General features: G+C 39.9%; 1 protein-coding gene across 1 annotated transcript in view; it reads right to left on the bottom strand.

Moving 5' to 3' along the window:
* Positions 1–18,202, bottom strand: part of col14a1a (collagen, type XIV, alpha 1a) — a 118,239-nt gene that overhangs the window by 62,636 nt on the left and 37,401 nt on the right. Inside the window, exons 14-23 of the mRNA XM_079164983.1 lie at positions 17,406–17,545; positions 16,867–16,993; positions 15,488–15,627; positions 13,215–13,347; positions 12,772–12,807; positions 10,818–10,960; positions 8,625–8,757; positions 6,901–7,023; positions 3,943–4,092; positions 1,008–1,124 (exon numbers count right to left, since the gene is read on the bottom strand). Coding sequence (XP_079021109.1) covers positions 1,008–1,124; positions 3,943–4,092; positions 6,901–7,023; positions 8,625–8,757; positions 10,818–10,960; positions 12,772–12,807; positions 13,215–13,347; positions 15,488–15,627; positions 16,867–16,993; positions 17,406–17,545 — 1,242 coding nt within the window. The remainder of the gene's footprint in view (positions 1–1,007; positions 1,125–3,942; positions 4,093–6,900; positions 7,024–8,624; positions 8,758–10,817; positions 10,961–12,771; positions 12,808–13,214; positions 13,348–15,487; positions 15,628–16,866; positions 16,994–17,405; positions 17,546–18,202) is intronic.

Here is an 18,202-nt window from a genome sequence, read left to right on the forward strand (position 1 = left end):
TATTAAGGTTTTTATATTTTAGACACTTGATTCAATGTGTGACATTGAGATCGATTGCTTTCTTTTTTGCTGATTGATTTCGATTGAACAGATTTTGGTCTGTATTTTTTCTAATGTCTTTCTTACTTTTAAAAGCTCCTTCCTTATTTTCTTCCACTGTCTCCATTTTTCCCGTTTATTAACCGAGTAAGCTGAGCATTAAACAGCTTCTAAAGGTCATACTCTCTGTCTTTATTCATTCCATTTCTGACGTGATGACATGAGCAATTCTCAAAGCAGTCTCCTCCCATGACGTTTATATGGGGAGAGATCGTGTGCATATCATTTTTCCCTTCCTTTCTGTAAACGGAGAGATTGATGAATATCCTCTAAAATGAACAGCACTGCCAACTGGAAATGACATATGTAATGTTTATTTCCTGAGAGGCGCATATCAATATGAATCCAGATGACTGTGATGTAACCATCACACACACACACCACCAGAGAGTCCTGAGACAATTTGGAGTTCAATCCAGCAACCAGCTATCACAGCTCGAGTAAAACCTCTGATTTACTGACTGAATTGTATTCCAGTCACTTTGCTGGCAAACGTTTTGTTTCTCACAACGTGGAACATTGAAACATGTTGGAAGGACTGGAGGTGTACACCGAAATGTTGGTGAGAACAGCTGTTGCCTGTGTGACAGTGCATGTGTTCTCGGTCAATTCCAAGAGCTAACTCTGAATTAAACTTTTGTCTGGAGATATTTAGTTTTTTAACTGCAGTTAAAAGGTGTGATTCAGACCATATTTCAGCAAGATGATCTAGTTGCACTTAATTTGAATTCAAAACAAGCGAGTCAATCAAGTTACTGCTTGGAGTGAGCTGCCTGTCTGGTGTCACATTCTCACACAAAAAAACTAATGAAAGCACTAAATCACCACCACTTTTGAGAACAGACATGAGAACTGGCCCACACACATACACATGGATAACCCCAAACACTGTCGGTAAATGGACTTACTGAGTGTAGACTGTATGGAGACTCTGTACAACGTGGCACGTAGAAGGGGCTGCCATTGGACGCAAAGGCTGTTGGGACGCATCTGGTAGGTCGACAAACCAGAGACACCGAGGAACACTGGAGATAGAGAGACAGGAAGACAGGAACAACACGTTAAAACATGAAAAGCTTTAATTTGTTGTTGTGTGTCACTTGAGTTTGTGATCTTTGAAAAGGGATGACAGCTGTATGCATTAAATATGTTATAACAGCAGTTTAACATCAGTGTCAAAAACTGTTTCTGATAAGCCGTGGCACCTTTTCACATTTTCCAACCGTAAACTTTTCTCTTTCCTTATTGTCTCTTAAATAGAAGGTTAGAGCGGCATAAAAGAGACAAGAAAAACATGAACATCTTCTTTTTGGGCTTCTGAAAAATTTCCAGTGTACCATACAAAGTGGAAATGGCGTAAGTGTATGTATACTGACAGTTACAGTTACAACACTCAGCTGCCTAAATGTTAAAACAGATCACAAAGTAACAACATTAGTCAGGCTTGGTGTTTCTCTGCATTGTGGAGAACCAATGACGCATGATGCAGCAAAATGCAAAACACCACAAGCTATTTGAATAGCTGAAGCTTGTTTAGTGGTGAGATTTCAGTGTACCATAGGAAACCTCTGTCTCTCTCTCTCTCGTTATCAGAATATGCTGATGGTACAAAATAAACTTGGGCTCTGGCGCCAGTAAATGGATATTTTAAACGGGGACCATATGGCAGGTGTCTTATTTTAAATACTTGTGAATAATGCATATTTCAACCCATAATATCACTCAATGATATGCAAGGATACAGACAATGCTCAAACACAAACATGCAAAATGCACACTACCATGTACAGAAGTAAACACATGAATACGGACATATGTAATCATGTATCATGTCGTGTGTGTACATGTGTACACACAATAAGTGATGTGAAAACTGTGTCAGGCTGGCAGTGCAAAAATAAAACAATCAACTTAGCATGTTTGCACAGGAAAACAGCAGGTTCATAACCAACACGAAGCTCTGCATTTGGCTTGATTGCCGTGATTGCACTGGCCAAATATTTTCTGCCCCCAATATACTGTTGACTAATAATGTTGGTTTTAGTTTCCACCAAAATATCTTCCTTTTATGTCTGCCCGTTTCTCGTCACGTATTGCTTTTACAGTCTTTTCATTGTTGTGCTTATTCTACAAAGTTTCTTGAGCCAAAAATTGACCAAGCACCCGTCAGTGGTCCCAGGGTAAACACATTTTTACTGTACAATACAAACTGCATACAGCTTTATTTGGGCGAAACAGTTTAATTTCATTCAATGGCCCTCAAGGTGCCAATAATTACCTTTTTTATGCTACATGCTAGTATGTGTAATTTATTGGTGTAAACACGCCAGCTGGCTCCCATGGTAAGGATGCAATGAATCCAGTGTGCCTAGGGAAATATGTTACTGTATCTCCCTTATTAGGATGAGAAATGACTCAAGGCATCCCCCTGAATAAATCAGCGTTCCTCCAGTGGAAAGTACAAATATGGACAATGAATCTAAATACACCCTGTGTAATATGGGGAAATCTGATGAGCCTGAAATTTATCAGGGAACTGTGAATTGCTTTTGTCTGACAGAGATGTGATAGGACTAAAACAGTGTGGGAGGAGAGTATCTGAAAATACAAAAATATAGGTAATGTTATTAGACATACATATTATTTTGCACCGTATGTATAGAAATTAGGCTTATGAAGTCTCACTAAATTTGGTAATGTGGTCAGAAAGGCACAAACTTCAAGTGCCACATTGACATTTAAATGTGGAAGGCTGATCCATTTACATGTCAATGCCTCATATTTGATCTTTATCTTCCCATGAAAGCATCTTTCATTGTGAGAACTACAGACACAGGAAGGTGTGAGGGAGTTGTCACTCATCCTACAGTTGGACGATTAAAGAACAGATTAAGAATAGCCCATCACTGGAGCACAAATTAATACAAAATGTGAAGTGATGAATCCCTCTACATTTAGTTGTTAAATTTGATTTCTCAACATTTTTATAATAAAGTTAAGGCAGATTGCAATCTCTTGTTCTGTGTGTATTAACGTGCAGGAGGAACTCATGAGCTATTCAATTCGTGTATGTTTGCTCTCATCCCATTTGATGATCCGTCATTTGACTAGTCCCTTCTGGCCAATCAGACAGTAAGCCCTAAAGACAACAGTAGATTTTAAAGTAAAGAATGATGCAGCAGTTTTTTGAAAACCACACACAGAAGAACATGTTGGGTGATGGATAGTGACACAGCACTCTTCTGAGAGCCTGCCAGAGTAGGTTTAGTGTAAAGAGTGAATGCATACATACATGCATGGACACATATCTCTTCACTACAGACACATTTCTCTCTCGCTCTCTACTAATAGTCAATATTGCTCTCTCTCTCACTCACTTCCTCCTTCTCTGACAGTCTATTTGTTTTAGATGTGAGACACTTTCAAGCCTGCATTAGATCTTACTGCACCTCCTGATACCAAATCTTGATGCAAAAAGGATTTTTCTCATTGGCTGACTTGGGAATATTAATTTCTCTCTGTCTTCTATTTGTCTGTTTGCTGAAGTCTCAATGGAAATTAGAGTGTATGGTATCAGCAGGCAGTTAATATGCATGTTGTTCCTTTCCCATTTTCCTTAAACTAGTTTGCTTTTCTGCTGCTGCTGTTACCTTTTTTTATTATTATTGACCTCAGCAAACTTGTCTCTGCAAACAGTGAGATAGCCTCATCTATTTACAGTCAAGCCAATACAATGTCTACAGGGCCAAGTGAGGAAGTCAGTGAAGATATCATATTCACCATTTAACAGTTCTAACAACAAAGTGTGAGTGGTCTTTACAGATGTATAATGAGAATGCTTACATGTCTTGGCATTCACTAGCAGCGGTTCACTTTGTCCTGTAGGGTAAGAAGCCGTCAATTGAACACTGTACTCCGTCCCACTTAGTAGATTCAGAAGCAGCATGGAGTTCACATCTTCACCCACAGTTGTCTCCAAAACTGGTCCTGGAACTTTGAAAGACACACGCATGTAAACATGAGCACAGACAGGAAGGACAGAGGAAAACAGAGAATGATAAGAGTTATTCTTTTTAAGAAAACACGCTGCAAATCAAATCCAGTTTACCGGGATTTTTATCTTTAAAAATGTATTTGAATCTTTGCAAAAACATTATAATCCCATTTAGAATTGAAACTTGTTACCTGAGATGGTATTACATTTTCCGAACACATCGGTTAATCCTTAAAACTTTTTCTTATGAAGCTAAAGTTAAAAGTGAACACATACATAAGCCAGTATTGGATATGTTAGAATGACTTAAAGGGAACATTTGCCACGTTTATGTGGATGTTTTAAATTCGCAGCTGCAAAATCTGCTGTTCTTCCTGCATCTAGTGGCGTCATTTGAGGTGACAGTGATGTAGTTGGAGGCTAGGAGGAACTACAGGCTATTTCATCTGTTATTTCTCTAGGTAGACAGGAGACGTGGTCTAGCGAATCATGCATAGACTATTATGGATAATGAATGCAGGCTGCGGCTGCAGTAGGGAGGATATTGCCACCGGGGGCCCTCCATCATCTGAGCTGCCGAGAGCAAACGTCGACTGGTGGTACCTTTGCTCAAATTGCCCTCCAATGCCAACAGAGACAAAATCAGTGTGCTACAATGAATGTCAGCGTGGGCATTTTTAGTTGGATGCTGTCGTTGGCGCCAACCCCAAGACGGCCCATGTGTGGGTTACTATGCATGAAAGTTTTACTCCTCACTTGAACAGAGTTGCTGGAGACCTTCATCAGGATCCTGAAGACAAACTGGAACGCACAACCAAGACCAGCAGGGCTGAGAGGGCTGAGGACCAGTGGGTGAGTATTGTCACCTAATGCTACTGTAAGCTTTTTTGCTGATTTGCCTTATTAGCAAAGTGAATTTAAGGTGGGTGTTTATTGTTTATTGCTGCCATTGACAATGTGGAAAATAATAAAGAGTTGTTGCCGTCTTGATTCACAGTGGTTCAGACTCGGAGCATTCCTGTTTTTTTTTTATTACTTGCTTAAGTATAGGCACATCTCATAACCCTTGGCTACACTATGTTTTGGCTGGGTGTCAGTAGCCCGCGCGTAATGCAGCCACTGCTCGCTCCACAAGCAGGAGGGCTCAGCTTTCTCTATAGAAATAGAGATTGGACATCCACATAATAGGGTCACATCTTACGTTTTCCCTCATCATACTTATGAAGTCAGACTAAATCGCACTGCAATAAAAGAACAATGTCCTTTCTCTATTTTGCTGTTTTCTACACTTTTGCTTGGGACATACAGCTCTAGTTTCAATTTGTCAATGATTCATTGTATGGAGCCAACTTTAACACTGGCTTAATTAGCTAGCCAGCTACAACTGATAAAATCAGGGAGTTGTAATTTCAGCTGCCAAAATGAAAGGTTGCCATGCCAGAAATGAGAAGATGCTTCTGTCTGCCTCTGCCCGAAATCAAAAACTCATTGTTGAAAAAAATTACTGAGAACTTTGGATGGTAAATCTGTTCCCACACACCTGCACAAACATACATGCATGCACACATTCACAGCCTTACTGTACTGTGGCAGTGTTTCCATCCCTGCAGGAGCCGGCTGTACTAAACTAAGTTACCGAGGTGTAAACACACACACACACACGAAATAATAATAAAAAACGTCCATCAATTCAGTGCTCCCAAACAACTAGTGCTTGACAAAACAATAATCCTGCATACATACAATAAGGTGCTAAATCTAAAAAAAGAACAAAACCAATATAAGAAGAAAAGTCAAAAACAGATAAATAATGGAGGAGCAGCAATTATCTTTACAAAACACCACCCACTGGAACATTGTTTAACAGAAAACAGACTGTGTGTATGTGTATATGTGCTATGTGTGTTCGTGGAGGTATGAATGCATTTCATGTATTTGCCTGATGAAGTGGGTTTACGTTTATATTAAGTATATTGTAGCTGTATGTGTGTGTGTGTGTGTGTAGGCATTTCCACACATACACACACTTTTACCAGCATTCTCACTGTGAAAACAGCAGTCTGGTGAAATTAGTTTTCCTTCAACCTAATGCATAAAGTCAAATTAATGCAGCCCGTCTGTTTGAAGCTGGATCCTCAAAAACACAGTAATTGTGTTTAGATGACTAAAAACAGACATGAAAACCAAAAAGACTGGATCCTCATGTTGGAAGGATAAAACAATTAGCACTAGAGAAGCAGCAGAACAGTGAAAATGGGCTTTTGAGGACGCTTCAAGACGATGAATGAATGAGGAAGGGTAATATTTTATTTCAGATCTTTATCGCTGATGTTTTCTCTGAAGCCTCGGGCATCTTGTTAAAAAGAAAAAGTTAGAAGTCACCATCAGGAAAGCTTTGAGAGCAGTTTATTTTTCAGCTACTTTGGGCCTGTCACAGGTTTGTTGCTGGTGGGTCATAACAAAAACTGATTGGTATGTTTGGACGAGCCCGTGTCCCAAGCAAAGCACACACTACATTAAAAAAATGCTCCTGTGTTTGACAACAAACAGCTGTGCTTCATTGTGTATGTGTGTGTACGAAAGTATACATAAAGGTGTACCTGTATGAGCTAGAAACTCTGTGACTTAAATACACTATCAAAAATCATCCGAAAACAAAAACACTGACGGAAAATCTCCTTAATGCCAACAGTTTACAGGTCATCCCTAAAGGTTTATTTTGGGATTATTGTTTGATAATACAAATAATGTTAGGATTAGCATTAGTTTCTGCCTTTGTGTGAGTGTGTGTGTGTGTGTGCGTATACCATTGATGGGCTGGTATACAATCCTGTAACCCACTGTAGGCGACTGAGGTGGATCCCAGGTTACCCTGAAGCGATTGTACCACTCCTCTGACACACGTAGGTTTCCAGGAGACAGGAGGGGCACTGCCAAAACACAAACAACATCACAATATAAGGGCTTTTCAGAACGTGACTAAAAGGTGCACGATAACGTTTACTTTCAGTGTTAATGCATTGTGTCTAGCAAACGTGTCATGTGCTTTTCCTTCCTCATAAAACGTTTGCAAAGACGATTTTTTGTAAAGTATTTATAATCCTGCAATGTAAACATCCATGTTTACTATCATACAGTCCTCTTCGTCCCTGCCTTTACTGGCACATTGCAGCAGATCTTGCTATCTTACCACCACCTGTTGATCAGTGGAATAGGTGAGGTCTAAAACTCCAGAAGGAACCCTTCACCTTTGCATGTGTTCGTACTGTATAAGGTATGACTTAGGGCCGGATATCATTTGAAAGTTTTGATACGAACGCAAAAACTACACAAGAAGTTTGCCTAAATTAAATACAGCCTGAAATTGGCAAAATTATGATTTACATCAGTCTTAATTACTTAAAGAAGAGCACAGCGGATACTACTTATCACATGAATTATTGAACAAAGCAGCCAATTATCTTCTTGATTAATCAATCAATAGTTTGGTCTAAAAAATATTTTTGTCTGATCAAAGTGTCAATACCCAAAGAAATTCAATTTACAACGATATGAACAGGAAAAGAGAAAATATTCCTAAATTTTGCTTTTTAAATTATTCAATAAAGAATCCGTCTGAGGAGGCTTTTGATTGCAGCTTTTGAAACTTGACAGTTTTTAATCCTGCACTACAGACACATTTTGATCAGTACCACAAAAATATCAAGGTTCGACATGACTTTTGTTCGATGTTTTTGTTCACAATTTAAAAAAAATAAACAAAAAGTAAACACGGCAATCTGTATATAGTTTGTTGATATATGGGTTAATTATATCCTTTTCAACATTCAGTGAAATATAAATCATAATAACATTATTTGCCTAAACAGTGAAAGGATTGGTTAAATTTGAGGTTGTACATTTCTATAGACCCTGATTTAGGAGAGAAGACAGTTTTCCTCCATCAGAACATAGAGAATCGTGTCTCACTGTACATCAAGTGTGGCTTGGCTCTGACTGTGCTGCTTTCAAAGCTGAGAAGAGATTTTTATTTGCAATGTGGCTAGTTATCAAAGTATCCTCATCTAATAAAATGACATATTTTGTCTGACATTTCAATTGTCTGTACAACACGGGGACAATCAACTACTGCTAGAGGTAATCAAGAGAATGGTTGGGAAAATCCATCAGTGCTGAGCAAAATAATTTAATTGTCTCATTAAGTAAAGGAGCTGCTGTAATTATGAACGGCCTTCATTAAGACAATTAAGAACGCATCAGTATTCGTCAACGCTTTTATTCATATATTCCTTCAGGAGCGTAAATTATCATAAAATTAATGCAATGCAAATGAACATTCTGCTCGCTGCAATAAAATAAATTTTCATTAGCTTTCTGTTTTGTCAGACGTGTTCTCATAAAAGGGGAACTGCATCTTTGTAAAATGAAAATTGAGAAACCCAGAGTTGACCCTCTTGGTTAATAATTCATAGGAGTGTGTGTGTGTGCGTGTGCGTGTGCGTGTGTGTGTGTGTGTGTGTGCAAGGCTTACATGTGGTACCCAACACAGAGACGCTGATGCCGTCTTGTCCATCGGTGTACACCGGTGTGACTGTCACTTTGTACTGGGTGTCTGATAGTAAAGGCTGAAGCACTGCTCTCATCTGAACACCAGGAACTAACACCTACACACACACACCCACACACACACACCCACACACACACACACACACACACACACACACATATATATGGATTAAGGGCAAATTTGAAGGCGTAGTACTGGGAACTGTAATCAATGATGAGTTCTGCTCCCTTGGGACTAAACTGCACACTAACTAACTAACACACAAGGGGAATAGAATCAAAAACGCACATGCGTGCGTTCGTTCAACCACACATCCCAGGATACATGCACCATATAGCAGACTACACAGCGAATCTGTTGCTCTTCTCTGCTGGTTTATAGGGACATTTGGAGGTAAAGATTAAGGCCAGGCTTAATTAGGTGAGACACAAAGTGTTTGTAAAATGCTACGTATACCTTCAGGGATCTGAACCAACTGTTCAAGAATTCTGCTCACTTCAGTTTAGTCAATAAAGTCCTTTGAGGCCAACAGTGAGGCAAAAAAGAGCAGAGAAAAAAACCCATTAGGTTACTGCTGTGTTTCAATTTATAAGTGTTGAAGTTTGTCCTTTCTCTGCATCTTTCTAAAAGGCTCCCTTTGTATAAATTAGGTTTTTCTTTGTCCAAAAATGTCAGACAAAGTTCCCTGCAAAAGTAATATTTGTTATACTGACTGAAAAAAATCCAGATGGCTGTTCAGTTCATTTATTCAACATCTTTTTTGTGACAGCTGAGTAAACTATCAGCTGAAGAAGATTCGTGAGGTATGTCCCAAATACAAGTCAACGTTCTCCTGCTTCTTATTAAACAAACTGTTTTTCTTTTGTAAACCATTATTTGATATGCACATCAGAAAGGCTTCTAACTTCCATCTGTCTGCTTTATAAAACACGACGCTAACAATAGCAGGGAGATTATCTTTTCTCTATCTCGCTAACAGCACTGATCCCCAGCCAATTGTTGGCCTGCATGTGTGTCAGAGAGAGTGGGGGGGGGGGGGGGGGGGGGGGGGGGGGGAGAGTAAAATGTGTGTCAAAGGAAGGCCAGGCTAATGGGATGGAAGGTGATGTCCATTCTGACTGTGGTGCTGAAACGCCTGCCGGTGTCAAAGCAGGAAGGCGCACACACACACAAACATTTTAAATACATAAATAATCAAATAAACACAAAACAAAAAGTTGATGCTGTCTCCTTTGCCCGCTATCTGTCTCTCACACACATCCACATCAAAACGCACCAAAACCTTCAAAAGGAGGCACAACCTGAAACGACCTTTAGCTATCAGCCAGCGGACGGGTTTAAGCCTTTCTCCCATTTTGTTTAGCTATTGTTTCCTTTCCACCTCCCTTTGTTTCTTTTGCTGTTTTCTCTGCTGCCCTCCATCTCTGCTTCCACTGAGGTAAATGGCTGCTGCAAAGATAATAGAATGTCTTCTGGCTTAGCCTGGCCTCTCCATCTTCTAGCTCTGACACCACATTGGGAAATTAAAACAGGGGGCAGGGGAAAAGAACGCGAGGAGAGGAAAGTAAGGGGAGGTGGCGAGAGAGAAGACAGGAGGGAGGGAAAACAGAAAGACAAAGAGATAGAGGGACAGATGGAGAGAGAAAGTGTTTGTGGTGTGTGTGTGTGTGTGCGCGCATCAGCGATCAGGGTCATGGCACTGAGCTCAAGGGCTCTTACCACAGATAGAGGAATCCGGACGGAGAAGCTGAGTGGACCGGGACTAAAAGTGTAATCAGTTTTTGGATTGGAGCAGATGACCCGACACTGACCGTTGCAGTGCCATCGAGTTGGCTGGAGGTGTGAAATAACAAGGATCTCCTCCGAATACAACTCCAGTGCTGTCTATTCCATATAATCCATGTTCACAACTCACAAGGGAAGACATTTGTGTGTGTTTACGTGCATGTGTGTGAGAGCTACAATGCCCAAAGTAACAGAGGAACATAAGGAGGGAGACTATATTTTGCTTATAAAAGAGAGAAATAATCAAAATCAGAAAACTCTCACTGCACAAAACCATAGATCCACTACGAAAAATGCCCCGACACCTCTAAATCTGAACTTAATTATTCGTGAATAATTGATTTTTACAGGCTCACAACTTGATCAACTCACAGACTCCTCTTGATGGTTGCCCCTGAGGCCGGCGTAGGAGACCCTGTAGCTTTCCACATGGGGGTCTTCCAGCTTCCATGATGCCACCATGCTCTGGGTGGTCTCGTCACTCAGCAGAAGGTTTCTCACAGCCAGACGTGCCACTGTGACGCCACATCAACAACAGTGACTTTGTAATGCATACATTCACAGTTACAATTTATCCACACTTAATGTGGTTCAGTAAATTATGGGTTAGAAAAGCAGCTACTGTCAAAGTGCCAATATGCTCAGAATGCTTTGACGTGCAGGATGATCCATTTCCAGATGGAGCATTGTTTTTCTCAGGAACGCTAGATATTAGATTAGAGTTTGAAACAACACAAGGTGTTTGTGTCTCATTAGTCGTGATAACAGCTTTAAACCAAGAAGACACGTTTGAAGCCTGGGTGGATGAAATCAGTGTGAGGGCTCCATACATAATGCAGCTTGAAACTACAAGCCTTGATTTTTAGAAAACAGGTAACTCGCTGTCTTTGAGCTGGCCACTGTAAGTTGTGTTTTTTATAGAAGCCCTTGGAGTTTTGAACAAAGCAAATGTGCTTTTTTTAAGTTTCCAGTGAGCAGGGAATTAAATAAAGTGTGTTTGTTGCCTTTTTTACATTTTCACAGCCCTGAGTGGAGAAGCTGCTCTGACTGGGTTAGTTGTAGGCTAGCCTGTTCCTCATATGAAACACAATCCAGATGGTATCCGGGTCGCCTCTGAGATAATGAAGTTTGAACTATAGTCTCTGGGTGAAGCCAACTTGGTAAATACACTTATAAAAACATAAAACATCTTCCAAACTTTCTTCATAAAGTGAATCCTGCTGGAGAACGCAATCAATGTTTCAGTTTTGCATTCTCAACCTTAGTCAGAACCGACAGTAGAGCTTTTCTAAGCTCTCCATGAGTGTGTTTACATGGACATGAATTACTCGTTTATGAGGCTTATCCCGGTTATGATCATATTCTGGATATGGCTTTTACATGAGAACAGGGAAATTGGTTAGATCGTTATTAATATTCCCCGTGACATATGGATGATAAATACTAGTAACACGTTTGCTGATTACTTCATTCTATTTGCCCAAGCTGTGAACATAGAAACATAACCAGAGTCAAGAGCGACAGTAAATATTAAACACTACGTCGTACATTTACTACCACTTGACAACTACTTCTTTGCTCCGATCGCCAACTCATCCGCCTCTGCCTCAACCCCACACACACACACACGCACACACACACACACACACACACACACACACACACACACACACACACACACACACACACACACACACACACACACACACACACACACACACACACACACACACACACGCGGATGAAGATACGCAGCCTTTTTAATTATTCCAAAAACTCAGTTTTCAGACTTTCACTGCCGCCATTGTTTGTATTTCTGTTATGTCACTTGGCGAAATCGCGCCTGTGCAGATCAGCGGTGGCGCTGAATAACCGGGATAAAGTGTTTACATCCAACAGTATCCCAGTTTCTTTTGTAACACTCCAACTAGCATATCTAGGTTTCTCATAGACGGGATAAGGACTTGTCCGTGTTTCTCATAAACAGAATATGGTGTTCACATGCTTAAACACTTTGCTCCAAAAATGTATCATACACGGTTATTAATGTCCATGTAAATGGTTCAGTGGTTCTGGTTTTGCTTCCAGAAACTAAATGAGCAACCAAGACCAAAACTCTGCTCAGGGAACTTTCGAAAATTTTGCCTGCACTTGTACTAGTAGAGCCTTTCATATTTCTTTGCAAAATTGTAATCCAACATGTAATATCTTTACAAGTTAGTGCTTGGCCATTATTATACATGTGCAACATTGAGTGTGATGCTTCGGACACTTTTTCTCCTGACATTTTGGAATTTTACACAAAAGCAATTTGGACACCTCTTACCTGTGGTTGTGGTAGCAATCGTTGTCGTCTCGGCCACTGGGAAAATACAAATCGGATCATTTGATTAAACCTCTCATCAACGACTCTCTGCATCAATAACTACAGTAATTAGACAGAAATACAAAACAAAACATTGACGGGAAAATTGATTTTCTTCTTCTGAGATAAGCTCCAACAAACAAAAAAAATCAATGCAAATTGGCAAATTCGGAGTCACGCTTTGAACTAAACAACATGCTAATTTTATGATCCTAATAGGCAGATGTGTTATTCTCAGCAGACAGTGGCACTTTAGTGGAGAGGGTTAGTAGGGTGACTAACATCAGTGAAACAAAGAGGATTTGAATGTAGGAAACTGCACAAAACACAGTTTTTAGATTCTAACTTTTTCTCAAGTATTGTATTGATTAGATAACGCAAATACTATAACTAACGTCACTTACATGTGGTCTCTATAACAGAAACGGTATCACTCTCGGATTCATCTTTGAATACAGACGTCAACATAGCTTCGTACTCAGTCGATGGACTCAGACCAGTCAGGGTGTATCTGTTATCAATCCCACTCAAGATCACCTACAAAAGAGAAACACACGTACAAGTCTTCATCTCATATCACATTTGACTTCCAAAAATATCCCCCAAAAATACAACGTCTCCAAGATGTTTTGAGCTCCTGCTGTTTTATAATCTACTTTCAACCGTTCATGTTTGGTCAACACATTAAATAAGACACTTTTTGAGTACAGATCTCTGTAGTACCAACAGTCCAGAACTTGACTGCTTATTAGGAGAAAATATTCAACAAACAAGCTAAACCCAATCAGTGCTTCCCATGTTGTATCACTTTTTGTGTTTCACAGTGTGCTGTTAACACTTTGGTCACCTTCTTGTGTTGTGTACTTTCATTTGTCGTACCTACATTCCCTAGAAGAAAATAAATAGGAAGAATTTCCTAAGTTACCCTCAAGATGGGAGAACATTTTGGGCATTGACCAACAGTCTGACAAGATTATTTATACTCTAAGTAAAACACCAGACTTTCAAAACCAAGGTCGTCACCGACTTTTAGTAGAGAAAGCTGCTGAAAACATAAAATAACAAATCGCCTCGTTGCTCGCAATTTCAGGAGAGCAAAACAGCAGGAAATGGTGGTTAATATTATCTGTTTTACTTGTATGTGGGTTTAGTTGTCATACTGTATTAAATAAGTTATGTATTGTAGAAATGCATTACTTACTTTAAATGTATTTACTATACTCTTTGTTATGTTAAACAAGAACAACATTTGAATAAGGCCATTGTAGGACTTACAAAGATGATCAACACAATATGAGTAATTCAGAAATGTGTGGTTGCCCCTAAATACAACAGCGTAGCCAGTTGGATCAACTACTTCTGCAGAGGTCTAAACGACCACTACAATTTCTCCAACACAAAAATGAGTCGGACCCCAAGGTAAACACAAAGAGGTCATCAAAAGTACAGCTTGCCTCCACGGAGCACAACATTAAAATTTGAATTTACTGTTAATGACTTGATAACCATATTATGTGAGGGAATTTCTTTCTTTACAGAGCCCTTTGAGGCACAAATAAATGCAAATTTTAGCAGTGGGACCGGCCATTTGTGCCATCCCAGGAGGAAGTCCATCTTTAGTGATTCATTCTTTTGCTTGCTTTTTATATTTCCTTGCATTGAATGAGATATATTTCCTTATTTTATAGCAATGCCATCTGTGGCCTGATTAAAGAGGAGTATCAAACAAACATTTTATTGATTAACAAACAGTATAAAAATACCCCAAATCTACTCTCAAAAAAGGTATCAGGATGCTAAAAGACAAATGCATCCGAAGGAAACGGCATGATCAACAACGATACAGTTTACTCTTCTCATGGAGATCTAGATTATCACGATGTTTTAATCTGGGTAATCTTTCACTCCGTCTGTGTGTCTGTGTGGCTGATCAACTCTATTATGTTTTATCTCCTTTCAGATATAATGATACAAAGTGGTCGGCGGAGGATGTGTGTGTGTGTGTGTGTGTGTGTGTGTGTATATGTAGAGTATGTGGGTGAGAGACAGAGAAAAGCTGCATGTATCTCTGTGCTGGTAGAATTACCAGCCCACTTCTCCATCTCCCCAGAGTGTTATTTTCAGCTCTGATGACTCTCAGCTAAACACACAGATACACAGACACACAACATGCACACACAAATGCACACACACTCTAAGAGACCTAAGGGCTCTATCGCGACTGCCCAGCTGTCTCTAAAACCCAGATCATGGAAATAAAACACCCAAGCCATTCATTTCTAGATTTATTCAGCCTTCATGTATACTCAGCCATGCCAGGGGTTTTACCAGCTACCAGTAGTGTAGTTAAGCTTATGTGGGTCTATAGAGAACCGGCTCCCCCATTATTGAAGCATATAGAGTGCAGCCACTTCTTCCTCTGGATATAGAGATAACACGTAGACCAGTGGCTAAATGAAAAATCTAATCATAAATTGGTGTAATATCTGTCAGCTTGAGGATGTGAAAATACACATTTGCCGCTAGCTCACTCAGACTTAAAGATTCATGCCTATAGTGTTGTCCACATGACCTGTGAGGATGACCTTTCCTGTCACGCTTCACGTGACAACACATCTTCAAGGAAACGGTTTCTAAAACAAAAGCCCTTCACATAGCACATTTCATTGGTACTGACCTCCTTTGTGTCGCCACCTGTGAACGGCGCCCAGGAGAGTCTGTAGAGGACGATGTCGTTGGCTGAGTGATCCCAGCTGACCTGGAAGCTGTCTGTGCCGACATTATTGGAGCGTAGATGCAAAGGACCGGGAACTGGAGCTAAGAGGTAGCGAAAGCTTTTACTTTTTAGCATTTTCTTCTTTTTTTCAAGTTGTCATTTGCATACCATTTCTAATAATGTTATGGTTTCCCATAAGGTTTGGGGATATTTCAGAGTGTTCTGCACTAGTTTTTTCTCATGATAGCTCCCCCGAAGCAGCACATGTCCTGCATTACTAGGCATAGAAAAGAACTGACTAAAGGAAGCTTAGTTGGCACTGCAACTGCACTGCTTGATGCAACGTTCATGGAATTGTTGCTCGAAACAGTTACTGCTGCGGTGCAACCACACTTATCATGATGGTTTTTTAAATGCTAATACAAACTAGCTTTCGTTGTCATTGCATATTTGATTCCCCCAAATACCTACAGCAAAGAACTAAACATCGACTGTGGTTGGACCAAGCCAGAGTAAGAATCAAGCTGTGAGTCACTGGAACGTGACAAAAGAACTATGCACTGCTATGCAACAAATAGTGTGCTAAAAGCCATATAACCATGAGCTTGCTTCAGTTTGGAACATGATGCACTCCCTGACCAGGATATAACTGCTGCTTTCCTAACTGCAGGGGCTAATTTATTGCATATTTTTAAACTGTTTGTTCAGCAATTATCTGAACACTTTCGGTGTGAACTCTACCATGCAGGTTCCTGTCATTTCCCACACCTCCACTCAAAAACTTCAAAAGTGATATCACAGTGTGTGACTGTTCATGAAGCTTCCTTTCTTGAAACCTGGTCAATTGAACAAACTTTGCCAGAAGATTAAAAAAAACAGCATGGGCCCTTAAATTGAGTAGTTTAATAGTTGCTTGCCAGAAATACATTTCTTTCGGCTGACTCAGCACTGGAGCCCAACTGCTTGTTGCTTAAAGGGATATTCCTACAAATCAATATCAGTTAGTGTGACGGAGTAGTAAGGGACAGCAAAATGACCTTTTAATGCAACTGGGCTATTATACCGAGGTGTAAATGAGATGGGCACACCGCCAAAATAGCTGAAGGCAATATACAATTCAACACTGTTTGGCACTAAGAGAGAAATGGTTTGCCTTCTAATGGTATTAGTACAACTATTTTCAGGAAATTGAGAAAGAGCACCTCAGCAGAGATGGGGATAGGGAAATGTCGACAGCCAAATTGGACTACAATGAAAAACAAGTGAACAAATCTACTTGAGAACTAACTAACAAACTACAGTATCTTCTATTGTGTTCTGACAGTCAAAAGGTGACTTACTGGTAGTGAATCCGTCCGTGAGTGCCTCAGATTGGCCCTCATTGTACAGGGCAAAGATGGCCACTGAGTACTCCATCAGAGACGTCAACTCACTGAGGTCAAAAGAGTTATCTGGACCCACCTCCACCTGCACAACACGGAGACACATGACATATCCACACAAATAACACGTTATGCTCATACAAAAATAGAATAGTTCAATCACAGTCGGCTAAAAGGCCACAAATCCACTAAAAGTTATTTCTGTTAACAGTTACGCCTTGGCAACTTTCTACTGTACATGCATGTCTTTATCAGATTCACCCTCATGCACACTTGCACAAACACAAACATCACTCCTGTGTAATTTTCCAAGATGATTTATATCAGTGCTCAAAACTGATTTTAGTCTCCTTCCTTCCTCTTTTTTCACTTTTTCTCATCTCTTCTCATTAAGAGACAGACGCTCACAGATACAAATGTTGTCAAATATAATCATACCATAAAAAGACGTCTTAAAAACATAAAATCATGTAGTCACATGTGTCACACGCACGCACCTCCTCCGTGACTAGTCCATCTGTCTTGACCCACATGATGCGGTAACCTTTAACTTCTCTGGGCACGGCGTCCCAGCTGATGTGGGCGGAGTTGTGAGTGATGTCAGAGAACTGGAGGTTGCTGGGGGGACTCAGTGGTACTGAGATAGAGAGAGGGAGAGTTAGCAAGTGTTTGATTTGATTGAATTTTAGACTTTGAGAGATAAGACATTGGGTGCATATCACAGCTGGATCCGCTGTCAGTCAATTTTAACAGCTGTAGAGACTTTTGATGGAGTTTGTGTCTGTTCATATGACCGCTGTACTAATACTAATAAAGACACAGTTATCATCACTGTCAGAGCAGCAGTGTTTTCTCTCTGTAGTTACCTGTTTAACAAACTGCATGGTGTATTTATACTGTGTTCTGTGTCCTGCATGAGGTAATATTATCTATTCATTATTTGCGAATGTATGTATTGAAATTCTGATTGTGAAGTCATTATTAAATAAACCAGAATATGATTATGGTGTCATTTGAGCCCTGGAAAGTATTTATTCTGCTAAATGTTTCGGGAAAAGTTTAAATGATGATTCTCATCAAACCCTCACGTGACTGAATGAAAATGACAATAAATGGTGTAAACGGTGTCTCTCTCTGACTTTAATTGTATCCATAATAAAGGTTATTGAGGGAAATAACAGATCATGAAAAGACAAATCTTTCTAATAATCGAAGAAAGTTGTTTGTGGTCCTTTTTCTCATTCAGACCGATCAACTACAAAACTTGAGTTTAATCTGTGATCTGTCTGAAATG

This window comes from Pholis gunnellus, assembly GCF_910591455.1.
Source record: "Pholis gunnellus genome assembly, chromosome: 8".
NCBI lineage: Eukaryota > Metazoa > Chordata > Actinopteri > Perciformes > Pholidae > Pholis > Pholis gunnellus.